This window comes from Coturnix japonica, chromosome 4 (genome assembly GCF_001577835.2).
Source record: "Coturnix japonica isolate 7356 chromosome 4, Coturnix japonica 2.1, whole genome shotgun sequence".
Classification (NCBI taxonomy): Eukaryota; Metazoa; Chordata; class Aves; order Galliformes; family Phasianidae; genus Coturnix; species Coturnix japonica.
The window spans coordinates 1,630,181-1,653,072 of record NC_029519.1 but is presented as its reverse complement, the minus strand read 5'-3'; the positions used below and the strand labels follow the sequence as shown (position 1 = coordinate 1,653,072).

General features: G+C 61.0%; 2 protein-coding genes across 9 annotated transcripts; both read left to right on the top strand.

Moving 5' to 3' along the window:
* The first annotated feature begins 1,429 nt into the window (after nucleotides 1-1,429).
* NHSL2 (NHS like 2) lies at nucleotides 1,430-19,731 on the top strand. Of its 8 annotated transcripts, none has more exons than XM_015860211.2 (8): nucleotides 1,430-1,712; nucleotides 13,018-13,170; nucleotides 13,769-13,905; nucleotides 14,065-14,269; nucleotides 15,037-15,168; nucleotides 16,195-18,306; nucleotides 18,405-18,537; nucleotides 19,007-19,731. In XM_015860211.2, the coding sequence occupies exons 1-8, from the start codon at nucleotides 1,475-1,477 to the stop codon at nucleotides 19,308-19,310; spliced, it is 3,414 nt and encodes a 1,137-aa protein (XP_015715697.1). In that variant the 5' UTR covers nucleotides 1,430-1,474; the 3' UTR covers nucleotides 19,311-19,731. The 8 variants fall into 8 exon arrangements, with proteins under 8 accessions (XP_015715697.1, XP_015715701.1, XP_015715699.1 ...); XM_015860215.2 differs by lacking the exon at nucleotides 1,430-1,712 and adding an exon at nucleotides 4,163-5,328; XM_015860213.2 differs by lacking the exon at nucleotides 1,430-1,712 and adding an exon at nucleotides 7,319-7,440.
* Nucleotides 19,732-21,060: 1,329 nt separating this feature from the next.
* Nucleotides 21,061-21,802, top strand: PIN4 (peptidylprolyl cis/trans isomerase, NIMA-interacting 4). Its single transcript, XM_015860061.2, has 4 exons — nucleotides 21,061-21,195; nucleotides 21,290-21,348; nucleotides 21,423-21,542; nucleotides 21,621-21,802. Exons 1-4 carry the CDS (start codon nucleotides 21,156-21,158, stop codon nucleotides 21,777-21,779), a joined length of 378 nt encoding a protein of 125 aa, XP_015715547.1. The 5' UTR covers nucleotides 21,061-21,155; the 3' UTR covers nucleotides 21,780-21,802.
* The last annotated feature ends 1,090 nt before the right edge of the window (nucleotides 21,803-22,892 follow it).

Sequence of the window (22,892 nt, the reverse complement as noted above, 5' to 3'; positions counted from 1 at the left end):
GGTGGACTGGTGAACCCCCAGGGCTCATCCAGCAATGGCTCAGCCCCACCACCAGCCCCAGCCTCAGCACGAACCACTGGTGCTCGTGGCAGCTGACAAGGAGCACGGCTTTGCTCAGCCTCTGTAAAGATACCTTGAAACAAGCAGCTCTCAGCTGGAAACAGAAATGGGCATATTGTCGTTGTGTATTCTCCCTTTTCTGGCAGCACAGAGGTCGGTGCTGGGGCAAGAGGGACTGGAGGAGTGTGACAACACACAGCGGGCTCCCAGAGCTCAGCACAGCCCGTTCCTCCCTGCCACACCTGCATGAGGGATCTGATGGGCTCCAGATGCTCTCCGCACCCCACAGGTGATTCATGGTCGGGGACTGACCTCACCCTCATGGCAAGACGTGAGCCTGTGCCTCAGTTTCTCCATCTGCAACATACAGAGCCTGGAAGGGAGGCACCACAACGAATGATCTGGGGTAAATATGTTGAACCCCACAACTGCAGTGCTGAATTTACCCTCTGCAGTTTAAAGGAGAGCTGAAGGGGAACCAAACTGGGAGTGAGGAGCAAAGGGAAGGGGCTGGGTTTGGATGAGTTCATGGCCAAGTAGAGTCCAGCACAGTGAGGCTCAGCATGCAGGCAGGGCGGCACCCAGCCCAGGATATTCCCAGCGCTGGAAATATTTGGATGCTGCAAGAGTGCGTGGGGGGAGCGGCTCTTTGTGCTCACTGCAGCCGTCCCCTCCCCCCAGCAATGATGCTGGGCTCTTCTCAGCTTTTGGGATGCATAGAAATCCGGTCCGTGCTGCCCTTGAGCTGTGCTTTACAGCCGTGACCCCACAAGGACGCAGCCGTACGGACATGCTGCCAATGCACTTTGCTTTCTCCTGAAGGAGGAGATAAAAAAAATCCCAGCATGAAGAGGGCAAACAAAGCTGTGGGAAGCCCGATCGGGGCTGTCACTGGGGTTGCACACGGGGTGTGTGGGTAGGGGAGAGGTGCACAGGACCCTCACGGCCATAAATGAAGCGTTAAAGTCCAGAGAGCCGTGTGAAGGAGCAGAAGCCTTGGGGGCTGCAAAGAAATCCCACTCCAGGTGCCCATCGCTGCCCGTGGGGCTCTGCCCTTCCATCACAGCACGTCCCAGCGGCGCTGCCCCGAGGCTCCCGACGCACAGAGCCCGCAGCTCTCGGAGAGCAGCACCCCGGGGCGGGCGGGGGACGGCTTCAAAGAGGAGAATTTCTGCTCCTGGGCCAACACAAATATTTGCTTTGGTGTGTGCTGGTTAGAGGGGACCCGCGGGAAGGTTTGCAGGGAACAACCGGGGGCTCCCCGAGCATCCCCGAGCGCGGCCGCCCCTCCCTCCTCTTCTTCCTCCTCCTCCTCCTCCTCCCCCCATCGGCCGGCCCAGAGCCCGAGCAGGCTTGGGGCTGGGGAAGCGGGGCCGGCCAAGCCGTGCCGTGCCGTGCCGTGCCGTGCCGTGCCATGCCGTTCTACAAGCGAACCGTAGTGGCCCGGCCGAGCCGCGCCGTGCCGCTGTCCGAGCTGCGGGACGTCTGCAGCCTGGCGGCTCTCACCCTGCTCCGGCAGCTCGCCGAGCTCTGCGGCCATTCGCTCGCCTTGCTGGGGGACATCGAGGGACACGTCGAGGCTTTGGGGCGCCGCACCGGGCGGCTGCACCGCAGGGCCTCCCGCCTGCAGGAGCTGCTGCGGGGACGGCCAGGTAAGGAGCTGACGGGGCTGTCCGCGTTTCGGTGCCCGTTGGGGTGGACTCCGTGTCACCTCCGCATCCGGGGCGGCACCTGCTTGGGGACAGAGTGCTGTACCAGGGTGACGTCGGGGAAGCTCAGCGGCAGCGCCGCGCTCTACCCGGCCGTGATTCTCCCCCCTGCAGCGGGCAGCTCCCAGGCTGACAGCTGAGGTTCGCGCTGCATCCCGTCTTCCCGAGGCTGTTCTATTGCAGCCTCCTCGGGAAAGAGGCGACGTGGGGCTGAGCAGATCCTCGCCTCCATCCTTGTATCCCTTACAGCAGCTTCCACTCGTGTTTGGCACAGCCGAGGTGACAGCCCGTGGCCGCAGCGTGCTGCCCGCTCCTGGCAGCGGGAGGGGTTTGTTTTTGCCCGAACCGCTTTCGTTTCCCTTTTCAAGCCCTTCTGTTTGGCAGCGGTTTCATCACCGGGTCAGAAGCAGGCAGCCTGCTTCGGAGGAGCTTAAAATAAGCTCATTTTGGATTTGTTTAGAAAAGTTTATTTTAAAACGCTTTGGGAGGGTTGGATGGAGGGGGGGGCGGGGGGGGAGGAAAGGAAGAGGAGGGTAGAGGGGGAGAAGGGGGATGTTGTTGCGGCACGTTTTCCCCAGAAGCACAGCTCATTTCTCAGGCCCCCAGTAAAATCTGTGCTGTCTGTAAGTGCTGCCCCGTCTGCGCGGAGCCGTGGGAAATGAGTGCTGGAGCTTCATGGCATGGCTGCACGCTGAGCCACGGCTGGGAGGAGAAACCATCAGAGGAAGAAGAGGCTCCTGTGGTCTCTGCCTTGGCTGGAGAGGAATATGGGGAGCAGGAGGCACTGAGATCACCCGGGCTGAGCCCAGCGATGTCACCGTCCCCAGGAGGAGGAGCTGGCAGTGATAGTGACCAGATGGTCCCACCTGGCCGGCAGGTTGGGGACACTCTGTGGCCACAGGGGCTTTGTGCCACTGTGATGGATGCTGGCACCGTGGACGCAGGCAGTGGTCAGGACAGTCCCCTTCCAATATCTCACTGGAGATGTGAACATGTGGGCGTGCATCAGCATCAACAGCTTATCTGGAGGTGCACACAGACCCAAATCTCACCTTTCCTCCCTGAGACTGGTCAGTGGATGGCAGAGACCTCACGCTCATTGTGTTCCCACCACCCCATAGGGCAGCACTGCCCGCTCCCATCCATCCACCACTGCCGTTCTGCAGCCCAGGGGGGTGAGTGCACTTCTGAGTGCTGCTTCAAACGATGTTTGTTTTTCCAAGTGCTCCACCATCTGCTGCCCCTGGGGAGATCGGTGCACGTGTCCGGAGGGTGCAAACCCTGCCAGCCCCATCCCTGCAGGGACAGCCCAGGGCTGCTTTGTGCAGAGTCCCTGGGTGGGGAGCTGTCAGGATGGGATGGGGTTTTTCCCCCCCTTTTTCCATTTCTTGAAGATGATCCACATTTCTCCTCTTAGAGTGGAACAAACCCAACGTCTCATCCATGGGGGATGGAGCAGGGAATCAACCAGCACCACGTGCCCCAGGGCAGCCTTCCTGCAGCCCTCCTGCACCCCAGCATGGGGCAGACAAAGAGGGCCAGGTGCCAGCGTCACCCTTCCCCAGGATGGTTCCCTGGTTGGAGCATCCTGGATGTTCCCACATCACTTCATCTGAAGAGACAGCGGGGCTGTTTCCACTCTTGGAAGCAGGGGGCTGCTGGATTCCTCAGCCCTTATTCATCCATTGGCCATCGTGTGAGAGTGGAGGGATGTGCAGCCCGGCTGCCCAATGGCGGGGACGTGTCCCTTGGGTGGTGGCAGCGGGGACATGAGCTGTGCTCCCTGCTCAGCCCCTCGGGGCCCGGCTGCTCCCAAAATAAACCTCAGTGCTGAATACAACAGGGCCTGGCGCCGGGAGGTATGAAGGCATTGTGCCCACAGAGCTGCGGGGATGGAACGCTGTGCTGCGCCTCTCCTGGGAGCTGCTCGTTCCAAAGGCAAGAAGGCACAAGGGGTCGGTGCCGTCCCGGTGCCCACTCGTCCTCCAGCCCTAAGGTTCTCCCCGAGGTTCTGCCGGCATTTCTGCAACAGTGCTGCTCCGTACAGGCACGCAGCACCTCCAGCCCCGTGCTGGCTCTGAGAGCGGCCAAGGTGCACAGGAACATGGCTCTGTTTCAGCTGGGTCTCCAAAGAGGTTTGCATCATCTTAAGCAGTCTGAAGGATGCGTTCACTTTCATGTACAAACAGAGCTCATTCTGGCAAACTGTTTTCCGGCTGCAGGGACCTCTTACCAGGGACCTCTTACCAGGGCTGCTGCCAGGGTAATTGCTGATTGCTGTAGCAATGAAGCACAGCAGCCCACAGGGAGCACCAGTGCTCCCTGGCACCCAGTGGCACCGGGCACATCCAGGTGTCCACCCTGCAGTGCTCAGCCCTGTGCTGGCAGCCAGCAGTGCCCTGGGTGGTCCTGGCCATCAGCTGTGCGTGGGCTGCAAGGACACAGAGGGGCTGGGAAGGGCTGGGGGTGGGGGGGGAGCTGAGGTTTGGCTGCAGGACAGCACTCATGGTGATGCAAAGGAACTGGGTTTCCTCCATACGATCCCACAGACCAGCTCTGTGCCATGTCGGTTTGGATGTGCTCTTGGCAGCACCAGAGGCACACCAGGTTCACCTGCACCCCAATGGTTTATCCCCTCATGCAGTGCACCTCAGTTGTTCTGTGCTCACCTGACCTGCACATGGGGACTGCTGGCTGCAGTGAGCAGAACGGTGAGAGGGAGGTGAAGCTAATGCAGATTTGCAACTTGCAAACTGCACTTGCACTTTGTGTTTGGATATTTGAAAACCCTCTTTCCATGGCTCTGCTGAGCTCTGGGGTGGGGTGTGGGCGCCCCATGTCTGCCTGGCTGGAAGCAGCCAGAAGGTAACAGAGGATTGGTGCTGGTGGGAGCTGCTCGGTGGCTCCAGGTGGCTGCTCACCTGCAAAAGGGCGAAGCAGTGGCAGCAGATGAGGGCAGGGAGGCAGGATTCCCTCTTGCCCATGCAGGGATCCATGCTGCAGCTCCTTGGGGAGGAGAGCACCATCACCCCATAGATGAACCCCAAAGAGTGGGGACAAAGGGTAGGGCAAGGAACGTCACCATGAGACCCCATGGGAGCCACGGGCTGCAGCCTGGAGGAAAGCCCTTCGGCCAGCCGCCTGATCCTCATTAACTAACGAGGAGGGGAGGCTCTGCCCATAGCACTCTGCAGGGTGAGCAGGGTCATCTCTTCTCCCCACATACACATCCCTGCTCGGGGGTCCCGATGAAGGGCCGTGGGGGGCCGATGGGACACTCCGTCCTCGCTCCGTCTCCATGGCTGCGCCGTGGCATGCGTCTGCAGCGGGGAAGTGCAGCTGCGTCTTTAAGAAGGGCCTGGGCTGGGGTGGGAGAAGCATTTCCACGCAGCCTTTCTCCCGGCGAAGCTGGAGCGAGTTAGCGGCCGAGTTTGCCCCGCTGCCGTCAGCCAGCTCACCCCCCTGGGGGCTGCGGTGCCATGAGGACACGGGGCACGGCGCAGCACTCAGCCTCCCCGGCCCCCAGCCCCGTTGGGAGAGGAAGAGGAGGCCGAGCTGGGTATGTAGCTCTATCCTCCACTCTGGGGAGGGTCCGGCAGCTCTGCAGGGTGAGGACAGGGAGCGCAGGGCGTCCCCAGCGCTGGGTGCTTCCTCCTCCTGCCTGCAGCTCTGCCTGGAGACTCCATTGGGAGGGGAGGTGCCCCCATACCCTCACCTCGCTGCTACATTCCTGGCTGCGGGGTGGGGGCTCCGGGTGGGATCAGGCAGCGGTGCTGTGCCACTGAGGACAGTGTGCCAGTGCCATGTCCTGCAGCCCAGCAGGGTCACTGCCACCACATCCTCCTCCATGGGCTCAGTGTCGTGGGGAGGACACGGCAGCATGTGGCACCTGGCCGGGTGGCATTCGGTTGTGCTCACTTTTCTCAGGCTGGAAGCAGCTCTGGTGGCAGAGGATGTAGGTGCAGTTTTTGGGGTGCCTGCCGCTGGGGTACCCGTTGTCCCCGTGTGGGCTGCATATTCCTGCACGGGCAGCAGAGAGCTCACAGCTGGTCCTGCACTCCTGGCACTTGGCGGGGGGGAGGGCAGGGGGGGAGCCGGGTTGAGGAGCGAGGAAACTGGCGCTGCTACGCGGGAGGAATCCCAGGAATGCAGAACCCAGAGGGGACACGAGGTGGCACGACAGCCTCAGCTCGCGTTTTGGGATCGGAGAGCAGAGCGGTGCCAGGGGCCGCTTGGGGGTCACCTTCAGTGGGGCGAGCAGTGGGGCGCGGGCACAGGGCTCCAGACCCTCCCCCCCAGCAGCCCACAGCCACCCACACTGCTTTGGGCTGCACGGGGCAGTACAGGGCCCAGGTCCCGCTCCCCCCGTCCTTGGCTCGGGCCCTGAGCCATTGTTCTCCAATGAGCTCATCCCAGCCTCTCGTTATTATTATTATTATATTTTTTTTTAAACGCTGTTTCTTGGCCGGAAAATAATCAGCTGGGCCACTTGGTGTGGATGGCCGCTTCAAAGGAGCAGCTTTCTCCTCCAGCTGGGGGCTGCTTTGGAAGCAGAGGTGCAGCACACAGGGATCCCTGCGCGGGATGGGGGCTACAAGATCGCAGTGCTCTGCTGGCCGGGCTGCGCATCACAGCAGGAGAAAATACACACGGGGATGGCATTTCTGCAGCCATTGCAGAGCCTGGCTTTGCCTGGGCGAGGCGGGGGCTCTCTGCCCCAATCCGGGGGTGGCACAGCTGTGCCCCCGCACCGCCGCAGCTGTCACACCCACCTGCTCCTTGCAGCACTCGTGCTGCTGCTCCTCACAGAGAGTACTGATCCAATTTGTGGCTGTTGCCATAACAACCTCCCGTCGCTTTCTGGTCCTTTCTGTCGCTCCGTGGATGCTGAGCTTTGCTGGGTGAAGGATGCTCCAGCACTGATGACCTGGGATGGAGGATGGCCTGGGATGGAGCAGGGTGACCCTGGTGCTTCTGGGTGCCACTGTCTTCTGGGTGCGAAGGGACACGTGCCAGCCAGGTCCCATTGCATCATCTGGGACAGCAGCACCCAGTTGTGGACAGTGACACCCAGCCTGGCACACGGAGTGCTCCCCGTTCCTCCCACCGCACCCCCCAGACGCCACCACCCACGAACCACAGACCACATCCCCATGGCTCCTACCGGCTTTACCCACCCCAAGAGCAGCCCCCACCGCACTCTCCCAGCTCCCACCGCACCCTGGGGTGCCCTGGCTGCCTTCGGGAGCTGCCACCCACGACCACCCTACACGCCGTGGTGCGGATTGCGGTGCAGGGGGACCCCCGGCTCTTCCCCCGCCCAACCCCTTGCCACCGGGGTGACCCCACCCCCCGTGCCCCCACCCATTCAGCCCCGCGGCGGGCGGGCCCAGGGGGGGCGGGCGGGCCGTGCGGATGCGGCGGGCGCTCGGCGTGGCGCGGTGCGGTGCGGCCCGGCCCGGCTCGGCCCGGCTCGACTCCTCCTCCTCCTCCTTCTGCTGCCCGCTCCCGGCGGCGCGGCGCGGCGGGGGAGGTATGGAGCCGGCGGGGAGCGGCCCGGGGGCGGCGGGGCTCTGAGCATCGGGGCCGGCCGAGCCGCGCCGGAGGATGGGCAACGCGCAGCGGAAGGCGCCGCGCAGCCAGCGGCGGGGCAGGATGCGCGCAGCAACAGGTATCGGGGGATGGGACGGGGTCCCCGGGAGCGATGACCCCCGGAGCGGGGTGGGACGGAGGCGGGGAGGGGGCGGCTCGTGCTGTGCCGCGGGCGGCTGGTCCCTGTGGGTCGCTTGGAGGACGCGGGTGAGGTCACCTCCAGCTGAGGCTGCAGGGGACGGGGAGAGATGGGGCCGTGTGTCTGCCGGTACCGAGCTGCGGGGTGTGGAGCAGGTGTCGGTGTGTGGCCTGGGAGCGGGGAGCAAGGTCTGGGTTGCAAGGAGCAAAGCCTGAATTGAGTGGAGTCAGCCCCAAATTGCAGGCTGTGAGCCTCGAATTGCAAGGAGCCAGCCCTGAATTGCAAGGAGCCAGCCCCGAATTGCAAGGGGTGAGCCCCACATTGCAAGGAGTGAGCCCCAAGTTGCAAGGAGCCAGCCCCAAATTACAGGAGCCATCTGTGTGGCAGAGGCCTACACTCACTGGCTCCTGAGCTGGGTCCTACCCAGGTGGGGAGCCTATTCCTGCACAGCTCCTGGTACCCACAGCTCCCTTCTCTCACCGCCCATGAGGGTGTTGGGTGTCTGGTTGGGTCTCACACCATAAGGCAGGCAGAACACCCAGCAAATCTGCACAGGGCGTCTGGGGGGAGCATGGGGGCAACCGAGCATAGCTGCCCTTGAAATAGATGGGTCTAACAGGCAGGACCTGCCTGGTCACCCCTCTGTCCCCACATGGCTGGCCTGGGCAGTTCCACAACCCTTCCAGACTCCGAGAAGCTTATCCTTCCCAGTACCTCATCCCAGCACCTGGGAATGCTGAAAACACAGGGCAGGAGGGCTGGCAGTGCTCCGAGGCTGTGCAGGATCCATTGCCTGCAGGCTCAGGAGCAGTAAAGGGTGCAGTGGGGAACCCATTCTATTGCTAGGGAGCCACATGAAAATGTGGAGTGATTGTCACAGCCCCAGCGACTGTCACAGCTTAATAATGAGCGGACAGAGGGGGTGGAAGTACAGCCTGTCTCCGTACCATTTTGCAGCTGCCATTGCAACGGGTGTCGCAGTGGAATGAAATGGGGCAAAGAGAGCCTGGGATGCGAGGGGTGAAGGATGCTGTGCTATGAGGTGCAGCGTCGGGGCCCTCCTGGGAAGGCAGGGTTGGCAAAGCCATAGTGGAGCTCCCACTTGGCCAACATGTTGGCACTGCCCTATTGCCCGTGGGGTGGGGGCTTTCGGGTCGCTGTGTTTCAGAAAGCTGTCAGTGGTGGATGCTAAGGAGGTGTTCTGACATGCCAGATAAGGGCCAGGGGAAATCTGCTGCCAGCTCCCCCAGGCTGCGTGCTGGAGCAGCTCTGCTTGGCCCCATCCATCAGGGCCATGTGCAAATGCTGCCAGAGCTGCCAGTGCCTGGGGAAAATGTGCTCTGATCTCATCTGCTGTGTCCCGTCCCTGAGCTCTACAACTCCGGGGTCTGCAGCAGTGGCAGGTGCAAGGCTGCCTGTCCCCAGCACTCCAGGGCTACGTTCCCATCACTGCTCCCATCTTGGCTCCCACGGGGCTCGCTCCCCTGGGAACAACTGGCTAAGGCACACGGATCCCCGGGGTGCGTGGAAAGTGGTCCCTCGTGGCTCAGGGGACTCCTGCAGCGCCCGGCGTGAAAAACTGACCGCATTCCGAAAGCGGCGCTATGGGAAGGAAGAGGGGCCGGGGCCGTACAGTGGGCGGCGGGAGCTGACTCAAGCAGCCAGTTCCTGGCCGTTTCCTTTTGCTCCGGGCCGCGAACGGGGCAGGTGGAAGCAGCCCGCTCCTCACCGTGCGCTTTGCTGTGCAGCCATGGCCAAGGCGGAGTGGCTCCTCGCACGGTGGCAGCGCGCAGGTAAGGCGCACGGCTGCAGGGATCGGGTGGCAGCTCAGGCGTGGGGACACAGAGCTCTGGGACACGGCGTCGGTGCAGGTCCCATCCTCCCTTCCCCAGCGTGGCTGCAGTGCGTGCCCCGCTTTCTGTTCCCTGCCCAGCCGGGCCGTCCTCACTGCAACGAAGCCGCAGCCGTGCCGAGCTCCCAGCCGCTCCGCTGTGGCTGCTTTCAGCTCTCGGGCCCCTTTGTCCCGAGGCCTGGCCGCGCTCCCCTCTCAGCCACTTCCTCGCATTGTCCCGGCCCCGTGGAGTGCAAATGCAGCAGGGCATGGGGGAAACGGCACTTTCCTGCGATCGTCCGCTCCCAGTGCGGGGCCACAGCCTCCATGCAGACAGACCCTGTCGGCTTCCACCCCATGTCCCTGCTTGCCGTGTCCCTGCGCCTGCCTGTCGCTGCACGAGTGACAGCTGGTTGCTGTGGTGACTGTTCCCAAAGCAGCACGGCACCCCTGTGTGCCCCCCCACAGAGCTGGGAAGGAGGGACCCCCCACCCATCCCCACTGGGGACCCCTCTGCTCCTGCCCTATGTGAGGTAAAGGAGGGATCTAGTTAGAGAAATGGGTTTGTGTCTGTTTCGCCTGATGGCACCTCAGGGCTTTGGCACAGTGTTCACTCTGAACCCTACTGAAGGACGGTGGTGTTTCCTGCTCTGCTGCTGGTGCTCTCTCACGCAATGCAGCCTTCCCCTGCACGCTGGGTGACCCCCTCGGCTGCTAACCCACCCACCCCAACAGCTCCTGCAGCGCTGCTGTCTGCTGTCAGTGCAAAATCAGCTGACAGCGTGTGAAACAGGGAGGATAAGGAAAGCCCAGATCTGCAGGAGCAGGCTGCTGCTGCTGTTGTTGTGCATCGCAGCCCTGCAGGAGGTGCAGGTGAGGGGTTGCAGTGTGGGCACCCACCTAGCAGCCTGCAGCCCCTATGATCTCACCCTGTGGCACAATATCTGTGGGGTGTTCTTTCCCTTGGGCACACCCCACCCCACACATTCTGTCCTGGTGTGGGGCACATGGGTGTTCAGTGGGGCACTGCTCTATGGGAATGCTATACAATGCACAGTGCTGCTGTGTCTCTGCGGGGCTGCTGGCCAGGCAGCTCTGAGTCCAGCATGGGGCGAGGTGGGACAGGAGGCACTTTGCATGGTAGCTGCCAGCTCCCACAGCTTACTATTTGCTCTTCCTCTCCATTCGCTGAGGAGCAGCGTGCACTCTGGCTCCAGCCCATAGGGAATGTCATCGCGCCACACACTGCGCCGTGTTGGGGCTCTCACTCAAAGCATTACAGAGCATTGCCGGCACTGCAGCATGATGGAGTTTGGGTCACTGTTGGGATTGCTTTGAGCTTCAAGATTTGCAGCCCGGTTCACCAGGGCTGGATGCTGCTGTGCCAGTGCCTGTTGCCATGGCCGCTCAGCTAACGCTGCCTCTGCTGCTGCTGTTCCATCACTTCTGGGGTACCTTTGCAGTGCTGGCGCTCCCTGCTTGCTTTGGGAGTGCTTGAGAAGGGGAAGTTTGGCGGCATCATCTCACCGTAGCTTCATCCCGAAACGAAGTGGCTCTCAATGGCTCTGTCAAACATCTCCCTGTGGATTCGGGGTGCCTGGGCAGTAGGTAAATGCGGCTGCTGGCGTGGAGCGGGGTGGATTGGAGATGCTGAGGGTGGGTGCGTACATTGTGCCCCATATTGCGTGGTGCTGGGGGAGAGCAAAGCCCAGTTCGTGCTCGATGCTGGTCCTAAGCTGGGGGCAAACTCCTTGTGGCTACAGCCCCACACCTCACACCTCCATCTCCACATCATCCTGAGCCTGAACACTTGCTCACGCTCTCTGCAAACTGTCCCCGACATCGTGGTGCTGCTGCGTGGCCATGCACACAGATGCTGCCCTTGCCCTGAGGTGTGGGGCAGAGCTGCCCGCAGGTGTGAGAGAACGCTGGGAGACATCGTGCCCCCCTTGGGTGACCCTCCCTTGGCTTCCCCCAGCTGTGAGGCATGTGTCAGGGATGCATGATGGAGCTGAGCACTCTCAGGAGTCCAGAGGGATGGTGCTGCTGGCTCCTCGTGCCATACAGCAGAGCCACAGCATGATGCCCAACACTCTGAGCACCCGCTCCAAGGAGCACCACCCAAAGCACCACGGCATTACATTCACTCCTGGCCCAAGGGGTGCTCCTCGTGCAGGCGGGGTGTCATGGTGTCAGAGCCCGGGGCTGGCTGTCACCCCCCCCCCCCCCAACGCTGCCCAGCTGTGCTTCCGCTTTGCTCAAGGGTGGTTCCAGGTTTCAGTGCTGCCGTTTGCCCACTGGGCTTCAGCGGCACGGTGGGCCCCCAGGGGTGCCGAGGGGGCCAAGGTGGAGGTAAGGTGCTCTGCTCGGGGCAGGATGTGGTGGAGGAGGGCGTGGGGAGGAGGATTGTGCTGGATGGGGTTCCCCGAGTCCCTGTGTAGGTGCTGTCCGGTCTGCCAGTGGGGTGATACCCTGAGCTTGCTCTGTGCACAGCGTGTGCTCCCTGTGCCATCAGCTCTGCAGCACCCTTGTTGTCTGTGGGCATCTTCTAGGAGGAACAACCATGTTCCTGCTGGAAAACAGGGAGCTGTGCTCACTTGGGGCAGAGAAATGCCATCCCTGGCCGATTGCTGCTCTGGGCACGGTGCTGCCCTGTGTGCCCCCTCTGGGATGGGGTCCTGCAGCTGGGCAAAGCTCAGCACGATTTGCATGCGCACACCCCGAAACCTCTTGGTTGATATGGAAACAAGTCAAATTATTTAAAGGGAAGGAGAAAAGGAAAAAAAAAAAAAAAAGAAAGAAAAAAAAAGAAAGGCTTGTGTTAAGGCACGTCGTTATGGTAACAAAAATTATAAAAGTAACTAGGCTAGGGAGCAGGCACGCTGCTTTCGGATGCTGGGCGTCGTGCAGGGGGCTGGGGGTAGAGAAGAAGCTGGGGTGATGCTGGGGGCACGCAGCCTGGGATGCTGGTGGCCCTAATGGCTGCAAAGGGCTGGAACGAAGCAGAAGGGGAAATGCAGCAGGGAGGTGCTGGGCACTGGGGCTGCCGTGGTGCAGTCATCCTTCAGCAAAGCCGCAGAGCTGCTTGCTCTGCATGCCGGGGTGGGGTTGAGGGTGCTGAGGCTCTCGCTGGGGACAGCACCCTCAGTGCAGGGATGAGAGGAAGCGTTTGCCACGCAGGAAGCAGGGCTGGGTGTGCACTGCCTGCACCCTGGGGCCACCCAGCAGCCCGCAGCCCCTTCCCACCCTTTCCTGCCAACGTGAGTTACTCTCGGGCGATGCTGGTGGATGAAGTGCTACAAACAGCACCGTGTCCCCTTGTACCCTTCCTTTAGGCTGTGGTTTCTGCTCTCCTACAGCAAGGAGGTTGCTTCACCACTGCCCTTCCTGCGCCCGACAGCAGCTGTGCAATCACCCAGGGCGGTGGGTTGATTTCTTCCTTCCTCAATTTCTCTCTGCTCCCTGCCTGGCTCTGGCCGCCCACAGAAGCGTGTCCAGCGTCTGCAGCAGCAACGGGCTCTGCTCCTGCAATGACACAGCCACATCCCCATCCCCATGTTGCTGCAGGGATGGATGGATGGGATGGGTGCGCTGTGCTGGCTCAGCACCAGCCCCAAACCCTCAGCAGCACTTGCAGGAAGCACAGTCCCTCACTTCCCTCTTATTCTGCTCCCTCCTGCTCACAGCCACTTCTAACCTGGACTTGGAGAGCAAGAAAGCCGCCCCCACCAAGCTATCATGGCAGCAGCCAGTGAACGTCTTCCTGGCCGCCGGCCGCCCGCCCGGCATGGAGCAGCTGCATCAGGAGGCTCAGCTCAACCTGCAGAGCATATTGCAAGGTACTGGGCATTGCTGGGTACAGCTCCGGGTCTGCTGCACTGAGGGCATCACCGAGCTGCTCTGTGCACCTTGCAGAGCTGTGAGGTCCCAGCCTCCAGCAGCCCATCCTCTGCTCTGCCCCCAAATCCCCGCACCCAACTAAGCCACTGTGGCCTAGAGCTGTGCCTGGGGCTGCCCACGAGGAGCGTGGGGCCGGCTAATGGAATCAGCGTGGGTGCTGATCTTGTTTCCTCCCAATTTCTCCATTGCGACGTCACGCGGCCTCAGATCAGATGCTTTACAGGCATCGATTAGATCAGCAGCCTGGCCTTCCCCCAGCTCGTAATCTCATTATGGCAGCCCAAGTAGAGCTGGTTTCCGCAATAGGCTGTAACGACCAGTGCTAATTAGCTCAACAATCACAGGACACGGGAGATGGGGAGCGCTGGCCATCCCCAGCCAGGCTCGCAGCCCCCTGGGAGCTGCAGTGTTCCCAGCCCTGGCCCTGCTGCAGGGCTCTGCACTCCCCTTCCTGCATCTCGAGCAGGACGGCTAGACACAGCCCAGGGACAGACATCAGTGGCTGGAGCAGGGTCCTACCATCTGCTTCCCTTGCAGAGGAGTATGAGGAGCAGTATGCTGAGAGCAGAGTGACTGGGCAGACCTTCCGCGCCACCGGACACCCATCCCCCAGAACCCCCACGGAGCCCTCACCCCAGCCCCTGCCCTCCAAGCGCCTCGAGTTTGTGCTTATGGTGAGTCCCAGGGCCGCGGTGGGGATGCACCTTTGTGCCTGAGCGCTCTGTGGGGTGGCAGGACATCAGCTGGGGATGATACATCGGCACTGCATTGCACAGCAAGATGGGGGGTGGCCCTTTCTGTCCCACCGGGGTTATTCATGCTTTTCCCTGCAGCCCCCAAGCCGGCGAGTGGATGAGGAGGAGAGCAGCAGTGCCAGCACGCTGGGTGTGAGACCGCCCGACACCTCCCTGAGCCTCCCCACCACCCCCGACAAGCAGACAGCCTGGCCCAGAGCCTTCCCCCTGCCCACCGTGGAGGAGAAGCAGCGGCACCAGTTCTGCTCTGTGCAGACCAACATGGTCCCCATCAATGTCTCGGGTAAGGCAGCACCCACGCTTGGTGGCTGGGGGAGAGGTGATAGAGCTGAGCTGGCACCTGGGAAGGATGCTCCCATCGGGATGCTGGGTGGTGGGAGGGCAGGCTGAGAGCCCGTGTCCCCGCCGGCCACGTGGGGACAGCAGGGGACAGCAGCGGCATGCTCGTGTGCGTCATTCCCTGCCATCTCTCCTGCCATCTGCAGCTCCGTGTGTCCGATCCGCGCCACCAGCCGGTCTCTTGTTTGTGCCGTGCTGCCCTACCAGCCGGTACTGTTGTCACCTTGGCTCACACCGCGCTCCGTCTGTCCATCCATCCATCCGTCTGTTCTCACAGGGCTGCAGCTCCCAGGCCCCCCATGGACAAATACAGCCTCTGACTGTGTCCCTCAGTGCCACATCCCCACAGCTCTCAAATGCCTCTAAGAGCGATGACCCCCCCATCTCCCCACACACCTCCCTGGGCATCCTGTGCCAGTGCATTATCACTCTTTCAGAGAAGAAATTTGTACTAATCCCCAACCTGACCCTCCCCTGACACAGCTTAAGGCCACCACCTCTCATCATTCCATGCATCCCGCCTCCATCGCAGCAGCTCTGTGTTCCTGCAGCCAGCACCACCCACCACATCTCACAGCACATGGCTCACCACGTCCTCCACCCCTGCCACCCACCCTCACTTTAACAAGCTGGGGTACAGCCGTGGTGCCACAGGTGGCCGTGTCCCACTGGCAGCAGCAATACGGTACGGCGTGTTTGTTTTGGCTACAGGGCAGCACTTTGCTAGGCACGCGAGTGCTCGTCACTCCCTGTTTAACACAGAGACCGCGATGAACCCCAAGTCCACCCTGCGGCGTAGACGGACCATTATTGGATTCCCTAACATGTCCGTGCGAGACCAAGGTGACAGCAAGAACCGCGCAGCTCTTTGCACCTGCACAGCCACCTCGGGGGGCTGGGACACCCCGGCCGTGGGGATGTGAAGGCCACCAGGCAGACCCCGTGCCCTCGTGGGGTCCTGGGTGTGCTGGTGACACTGGCCTGGCACTGGAGCTGGCGTGTGTTGGGGGACACTCCCACACCCCAAGTCAGGGTCCAAGATGCTTAAAAGGAGCGAAGGATGCTGAGAATCCAACCTGGCCCTGTGCCCTCCCTCACAGGCAGTAGGCTGACCCCATGCCACTGTAATGAGGGTGCTTAGAGCATCCCTGGCATGGCCATGAAGCAGTGCTTGATCCCATCAGTACAGCATCCATTCCGGCTCTGGGGCATCTCGGTGATGACCCCAGGAAAGGTTCTTCTTAAGTACATAGAGGGACTGGAAGTAGAGAAACCACAGCACCAAGGGAAGTCCACACTGGGTAGGAGGAAGGTTTTCCCTGTGATAGTGGCCAGCCACTGTGGACAGGACCCCAAGTGAGACTCCTCCTGTGGAGTTACTCAGAGTTCAGCTGGTCACAGCCCTGAGTTCCTGTCTGGCTGTGTGTGGGATCCCTGGGCCCCTTCCCGCTGGGCTGCTCAGAGATGACGAGGGGCTGCGAGCCATCTCATCCCTCCTGGCCCAGGGTGTGATGCCCACCACAGAACAGCACTGGGGCAGCACTTTGGTCCCTATGGGGGTACTGCCTCTTGCATGGAGACTCCCACCCTGGTTAAACTGTCCACACACTTGATAGCACATCTCAAATCCCAGCACGGGTGCTAACCAGGCTGGAACTGTACCCAGCTGAGTGTTGCCCACTCAGTAGAGAACATCTGGGGTCAGCCCTTCTCTTGCAGCCAGCTAGGGCACGCTGCACATGCAGGCAAGGAATGCAACCCAGAGCTGGGCCATGGGGTGGGAACCATCCTACACCCAATAGGGAAGGATGGTGGCTGCAATGCCCAGGGCAGTGCCAGCCCACGCTCACCCCACATTTGTCCCCACAGGCAGCACCAACGGCCCTGCGCACACCACACACCCACCCATCGCCGAGTCCCTGTCCTGCAGCTTTGAGACCACGGGTGGGAGGAAGCCCTGCCAGCAGACCAGCCCCCACCAGCCGCTCTCTGCCCCACTGAGGAAGACCTTCAGTGACCTTGGGGGCACGCTGCAGGCACGCTGCTGCCCACCACCATCCCCCATGGACAACGTGTCTGCCCCCAGCACCTGCAACGGACCACAAGGCTCCTCTTTTCCACCACCCTGGGGCGCCAACTCCTTCGGATACACTGCCACCCCCAGCCCTGCTGCCGGCCAGGAGGTCTCACCTGGCAGCTCTGCCATGGGCTCACCCACCAGCACCGAGCGGGCCGCCTCCTTCTTCATCACCCAGGAGGAGCACGCCGGGAGCACTGGGCCTGGCTCCTTCTCCGCCACAACGTCTGAATCTCCTCCTGGCTCTGGGAGCATCCGGAGATGTGATGGCCAAGAAGCCAGGGTGAACTTTTCACCCACAAACAAAGAGCTGGAGCCTGCACCAGAACCATCGCGCCTGGGGGTGGAGCGGGGAGGGTGCCGCTTCCGCGAGCGCTCGCTGTCAGTGCCCACTGACTCAGGGTCCCTCTGCTCTGTGGACATTGCTTATGCTGAAGCCCGGCGGGGCAGCACCAACTGTGCCCTGGGCTACCCCAGTGCCGGCTCCGAGGGCAGCACCAGCACTGATAACATCTCGCTAGGGCCAGAGCCGGATGGGCAGCGGCGGCGGCGCTCCAAAAGCATCTCCCTCAAGAAGGCCAAGAAGAAGCCCTCGCCACCCACCCGCAGTGTATCACTGATCAAGGAAGGGCAGGACAGCCCAGCTGCCCTGGGGCTGCCTCATGATCAGAGACCCAAGAGCCTTTGCATCCCGCTGGAGCCCGCTGGGCACCGGGTGGTGCATGCAGACCCCCAAGGCAGAGAGCCTGATAGCCCAGCTGCCCCCCACCAGTGGTACCTGGCAGACTGGAAGAGTGGTGAGCCCTACCGGTCCCTCTCCGGCTCCAGCACAGCCACAGGGACTACAGCCATTGAGTGTGTGAAGGCACGGGGCAGCTCAGAGTCCCTCATGTCTCCCTCTGTCTCCAGGGCCACAACACCCTCCCAGCTCTCAGCAGAGGCTGACCTCAAAACCTCCTCCCCTGGCAGGCCCACGGGGCTGATGTCCCCATCCAGTGGGTATTCCAGCCAGTCAGAAACCCCCACACCCACCGTCCCCACCTCAGCCATCCTCGGGCACTCACCACACCAGGTGCGGGTAAGGCCACTGGTTCCTGAGAGGAAATCCTCACTGCCCCCCACATCCCCCATGGAGCGGAGCCCCAAGTCCAGGCTGTCCTTCGAGCTGCCACTCACACCGCCAGCCCATCTCGACCACTCAGGGCTGAAGATCTCCCTGAAGGGGAAGACAAAGGTCAGCCGGCACCACTCCGACTCCACCTTCGGCACCAAGCTGGTCCAGAAGACCAGTCCCATCCAGCCCATCATGCCCGTGGTCACCCAGTCCGACCTGCGCTCTGTCCGTCTGCGCTCCATCAGCCGCTCCGAGCCAGAGGACAACACTGACGGCCCGGAGCGTGCTGAGGAACTGCCACGTGTCCCCTGCCCAGGGACAGAGAGGAAAGTGAAGCCACCGGTAGCAGAGAAGCCACCATTGGCCAAGCGGCCCCCATGCATCCTGCCCAAGCCCGTAGCCCTGCGGGAGGAGGGTCCCCTGCCCCCCACATCCCCACCAAGCATCAGCGTCAAGGACAGCTTGGTTCTGCGGAAAGGGGATCTGTGGAGGGGCCCGGGGCAGCCCCGGCGGCTCTCACAGGGCAGCCTGGAGGACAAGCCGCAGCCAGAGGCAGAGCGCAGGAAGGCCAAGGTGCCACCACCGGTGCCCAAGAAGCCCAGTGTGCTCTACCTGCCGCTCACCCCAGCCCCGGTGCAGCAGGTGGGGGGTGTGGGGGACCCAGCGCCCACCCCCAGCCCCATCATCACGCTGGATGCAGAGCCCAGCTGCTGCCAACCTGACACTGACGGCCCAACGCCCACTGAGGTCCCAGGCAAAGCGCAAGCTGTCGAGACCCCCTCAGAGCAAGGTGAGTGTGTGCCTGCCGTTCCATGCAGAGAAGGGGGCTGGGGGGTCCCTCTCGTCATCCCATGCATTTCATGGCTGTCTTCTCCTCCCCACAAGCAGGCAGCACGTCTGAGGCTGGCACAGAGGAGAAGAGCTTCGCCAGCGACAAGACAGCTGACTCCATTGCTGAGGAAGACGATGATGTCTTCATGGCATCCCGCACCACAGAGGATCTCTTCACCGTCATTCACAGGTAGAGAGAGTGCTGTGGTGGGCACGGCTACTCAAGCCCACCCTTGGAGGGGTTGTTGCTGTCTCATGCACTCATGAGGGTGTAAGGAATTAAGTTTTTACAGTGAGGGTGGTGAGGCACTGGAACAGATTGCCCAGAGGAGTTGTGGATGGCCCACACGTATGCTAAACTCAGAATCACAGCATGGCTTGGTTGGAAGGGGTTTTAAAGATCCTCCACTCCAACACCCTGCTATGTGCAGGGACACCTCCAACTGGGTCAGGTTGCTCCAAGCCCTGTCCAGCCTGGCTTTGAGCACCTCCATCCTGCCCCAGCAGAGCTGGGTGGGTGACGTGCCCCTCCCCCCCTTATGCACTGCTCTTTACCCCATAGGCACTGCCTTTCCCATCACTGTAGGAAATCATCCCATCCAAAGCAGTGGCGGCTCCTGCCTGGGACTGCTCCCACCACACATCTCTTTGGTGTTTAGGTCCAAGAGGAAGGTTCTGGGGCGGAAGGAGCCTAGTGACAGCTTTAGCAGCCGGCCCAATTCCCACTCTCCTGTGAAGACATCAGGCTCACCTACCGGCGAGTCCCCTGCAGCAACAGTGAGCACCGGGAAGTCCTCCAGCAGGAATGAAGATTTTAAGGCTCTGCTCCAGAAGAAGAGCAGTAAAACTAGCAGCGGTACCCGGCCGTCTGCAGCTGAACTGCTCAAGACCACAAACCCACTGGCTCGGAGGGTCATGATGGAGTTTGCCCCTGAGCTAGATGGTGCAAACAGCCAGCCCTAACCTTGCACAGAGCCTTCTGGCCACAAAGGGCTCGGGTTGGTGCAGTGAGCCGTGCTGCGGGCAGTAGCATTAGGCACTCAGGTCACTACAGAAGGAATGTCCCGGCTGCCCCGCTGGGGCTTCTTTCGTGCTTTCATTTCTTCCTTGTCAAAACCTCTTTGGTTCCTCTCCAGTGGGAGAGCTGCCAGCAGAGAAGCAGCGTTGGGACCTGAGGCTCCCATGTCCCTGGTGAGCTGCTGGCAGGAGGGGAGAGGCAGACATGTGGCACTATAGTGGGGAGACTGGGACCTGGGACCTCCTGTGCTGCTGGGACGCCAGCTCCTGCTGCTTGGGAACACACCTTCCAGCACCTGCAGCAAAGCTAGCTTGAAACTGTTTGGTCACTCGGCATGTGGTACTTTAAACGGCTTTTTCTAATGCACAGTGGTGACGATGTTTTATTTTCATTTGATGTGGTGCCATCAGTTTCCCAGGCAAAAGTCCCAGGTTTTGAGTTCAGCTGGAAACGTGGAGATTTACTCTGGGGGCCGGTTGGACTGGAGGTTGCTTTGGAAGAGCCACAGACCATTCCTGCTCATCTTCTAAAGCATCCTCCCTGCTGCACGGGGAGCAGGCGCCTGCTGTCTGCAGCCTGTGCCGTGACCTCGGGCCCCTCAAAAGCCCCTGACAATGCTGCATTCCAGAGAGCTCTTCAGCCCTTAGTGCAAACACAGACTCCCCACCTCCACCATAGGACTGAAGCGCCCTGCAAAAGCGGGGTGGTCTTGTGCCTCCTGGAGACATCTACAGCTTCCATTGCTGGAGTTCCTACAGCTGCTGGCCAGACCTGGCCAGCTGTTGGGGTGGAGGGCTGTGCTCTGACCCTCACCCACAGGACTCCTGCACTTTCCCAGTTTCTATGCCCGGGGCTGCACCCCACTGCTGTGCCTGTGCTGCTGGTTCTGCCACCATCCCCCTGGCACAAGCAGGACCCCACAGACCGTGTGCTGGAACTGCAGCAGAAGCCACAGTGAGGAGTGGTGGGGCAGGGATAGCCAGAGGGGTGGGGGCTGAGCAGAAACACCATCTCTCCTCTTCCTCCAGGTGAGAAAAGGCCAGACAGTAACTAGCAGAGAAACAGAGTTAGGAAAGCTTCTGGTTTATTTCTTCTCACATTTCTGCAAGCTCCCATGTACCCCAGCCTCCCTGCAGCAGGGCAGAGCAATGGAGCCGGGGCTGAGCAGCAGTGGGGGCACAGCCCCGGGAGACAGGGGCGGTTTGGGCACCCAGCGCCCTCCCAGGGAGCACCGCCTCTGTGGACCTGCCCTGTGCTGGAGCTGAGCTCTGAGAGCCTCTGCTCTCCTCGGTGGTTTGCTTTTAACCCCTCCTGTTACTCGCACTTGCTCCCTTCCCTCTCACGGGACGGCAGATTACAGCGATAAATTAGGGTCTGGGCTGAGAAACTCAGGAAAAGAAGGAATTAAAAAAAGAAAAGAGGGTAAAAAACAACAACTCTAACATATCTCCGTGCTTCACCCCAACCCTGCGGCACCCGGGAAGTTGGAACCGAGAAGGCCGCAGGCACCAGAGCACCACCTGCAGGCCCAAGCACCCGGCGCAGGCCTAGGGGCTGGGGGCAGGCCTAGGGGTTGGGGGCAGGCCTAGGGGCTGGGGGGCAGGCCTAAGGGTTGGGGAATAGACCTAGGGGGCAGGCCTAGGGGCTGGGGGCAGGCCTAGGGGTTGGGGGGCAGGCCTAGGGGCTGGGGGGCAGGCCTAGGGCAGGCGGAAACGGGCGGGCCCAAGGCCCAGGGGAGGGTCGCGGCGCAAGGCGTGCTGGTCGGCGTTGAGCGCGGCGGTCCTGCGGCGATGGCTCCGAAGGGGAAGGGAGGCGGCAAGGCTGGCAAAGGTGAGCGGGGCCGGGGGAGGGAGGCCTGCAGACCAGCTCTGGTGCCGGTATCTGCGCTCAGAGGCCTGGCCCGGTTTCATGGCGTTGTTCGCAGGCGGTGAGAGCAGCGAGGGCAAGGCCCAGGGCCCAAAGGGCGGTGGTAGCGCCGTGAAGGTGGGTACCGGTTCCCCCTCCTTGCCCCCAGTGCCGGCAGCCCTCGCGACCCGCCACGGCTCCCTCCTCCCTAGGTCCGGCACATCTTGTGCGAGAAGCACGGCAAAGCCATGGAAGCCATGGAGAAGCTGAAGGCCGGGGTGCGCTTCAGCGAGGTAGCCTCGCAGTACAGCGAAGACAAGGCCAGGCAGGGGGTAAGGCTGCTCCTAGCTCAGCACTGCCCTGCGGCCATGACAGGTCTGCAGCTTAACCTTGGTGGTTCCCTCCTGCAGGGAGACTTGGGCTGGATGACCAGAGGCTCCATGGTGGGACCATTCCAGGAAGCAGCGTTTGCCCTGCCGGTGAGCAGCATGGACAAGCCGGTGTATACAGACCCCCCTGTCAAAACCAAGTTTGGGTACCATATTATTATGGTGGAAGGCAGAAAATAAAATATGAATGACCGTGGAACTCACGACTGCTTAAATTCTGAGCGTTTCCCAGGCACAATTAGAAGCATATTGGTCATAACCACAGGGTGCTTGGAGACAGCCAGCCACTCCTGCAGGACATGCAGATCACAGCCAGCAGAGAACAGGGCCCCCTGCACAGAGAGGTTTCCTGAAAAAGGTAAAGTAAGCATTCCCTGAAAAAGGTAAAGTAAAAGTTGTGTGTAGTTGTTGAAATCTGCATCAGTTTGTAGGCCAGCCCCTTGGTTTTCCAGCTAGAGAGATGATGATGTACAGCTGTGAAAACTCAGGCTGCAAATATAGCCAACCTGGAAAGGGTAAGGGATTGCCTAGAGCATTTGCTTTTATCCTCACCAGCAAGGATGCAGGCAGCTCAGATGCTACAGGTTCAGCTCCAGAGTTCAGACTTAACATGGAAGAGCCTCCCATTGTTAGATGCCAATCTAATGCTACTACTGCAGCTCAGGGTCACTGCTCTGGGCAGGCTCCATGTTCTTTCAGTCAGCAGTCTTTACCAAGACTTGGAGGTATGAAGTATGTGCCTAAAGCCTAGTAAGGTGCACTTTGTCCTTCTGGTAAAATGGGATAAGTGACAGTGTGACTGATATGAATGAGATGGCCCTGTATGTCCCTACCTCTGGCATCTCAGTAATAAATATCCCACTGCATTCATCTTCTGTCTGCTGAAAGATGACTTAAACTGGTGCCGTCTTTGCTGCAGGTAAGCATGCCAGTATGTCTGCAGGCTTAGGGATGAGGGCAAAACATCAAATAGAACAAAAGGTCTTCCCACCATCAGACACAGTGAAGAGGTAAGGCTGAAATCAGGTCAGGTCTTTCTCCCACCCTGCTTTTGGGGACATTTGTTTCATTATGTTGAGAGAACAGAAGGTTTGTACATGCCAACCAGCATTTTCAAAGCTCGTTAATATTTTGTTATATAAGGCAGACAGGCCTTTTTACAGCATGAGCAGATGCGGACCCATTTAAGTGATGCTTTATTAATAAACTACTTGTTTCCAGGCTACCAGGGCTTTGTTTTACACCTATTAGCAAAAGCACATTGGTACATCTCCTGTACCAACAGGACCGCTG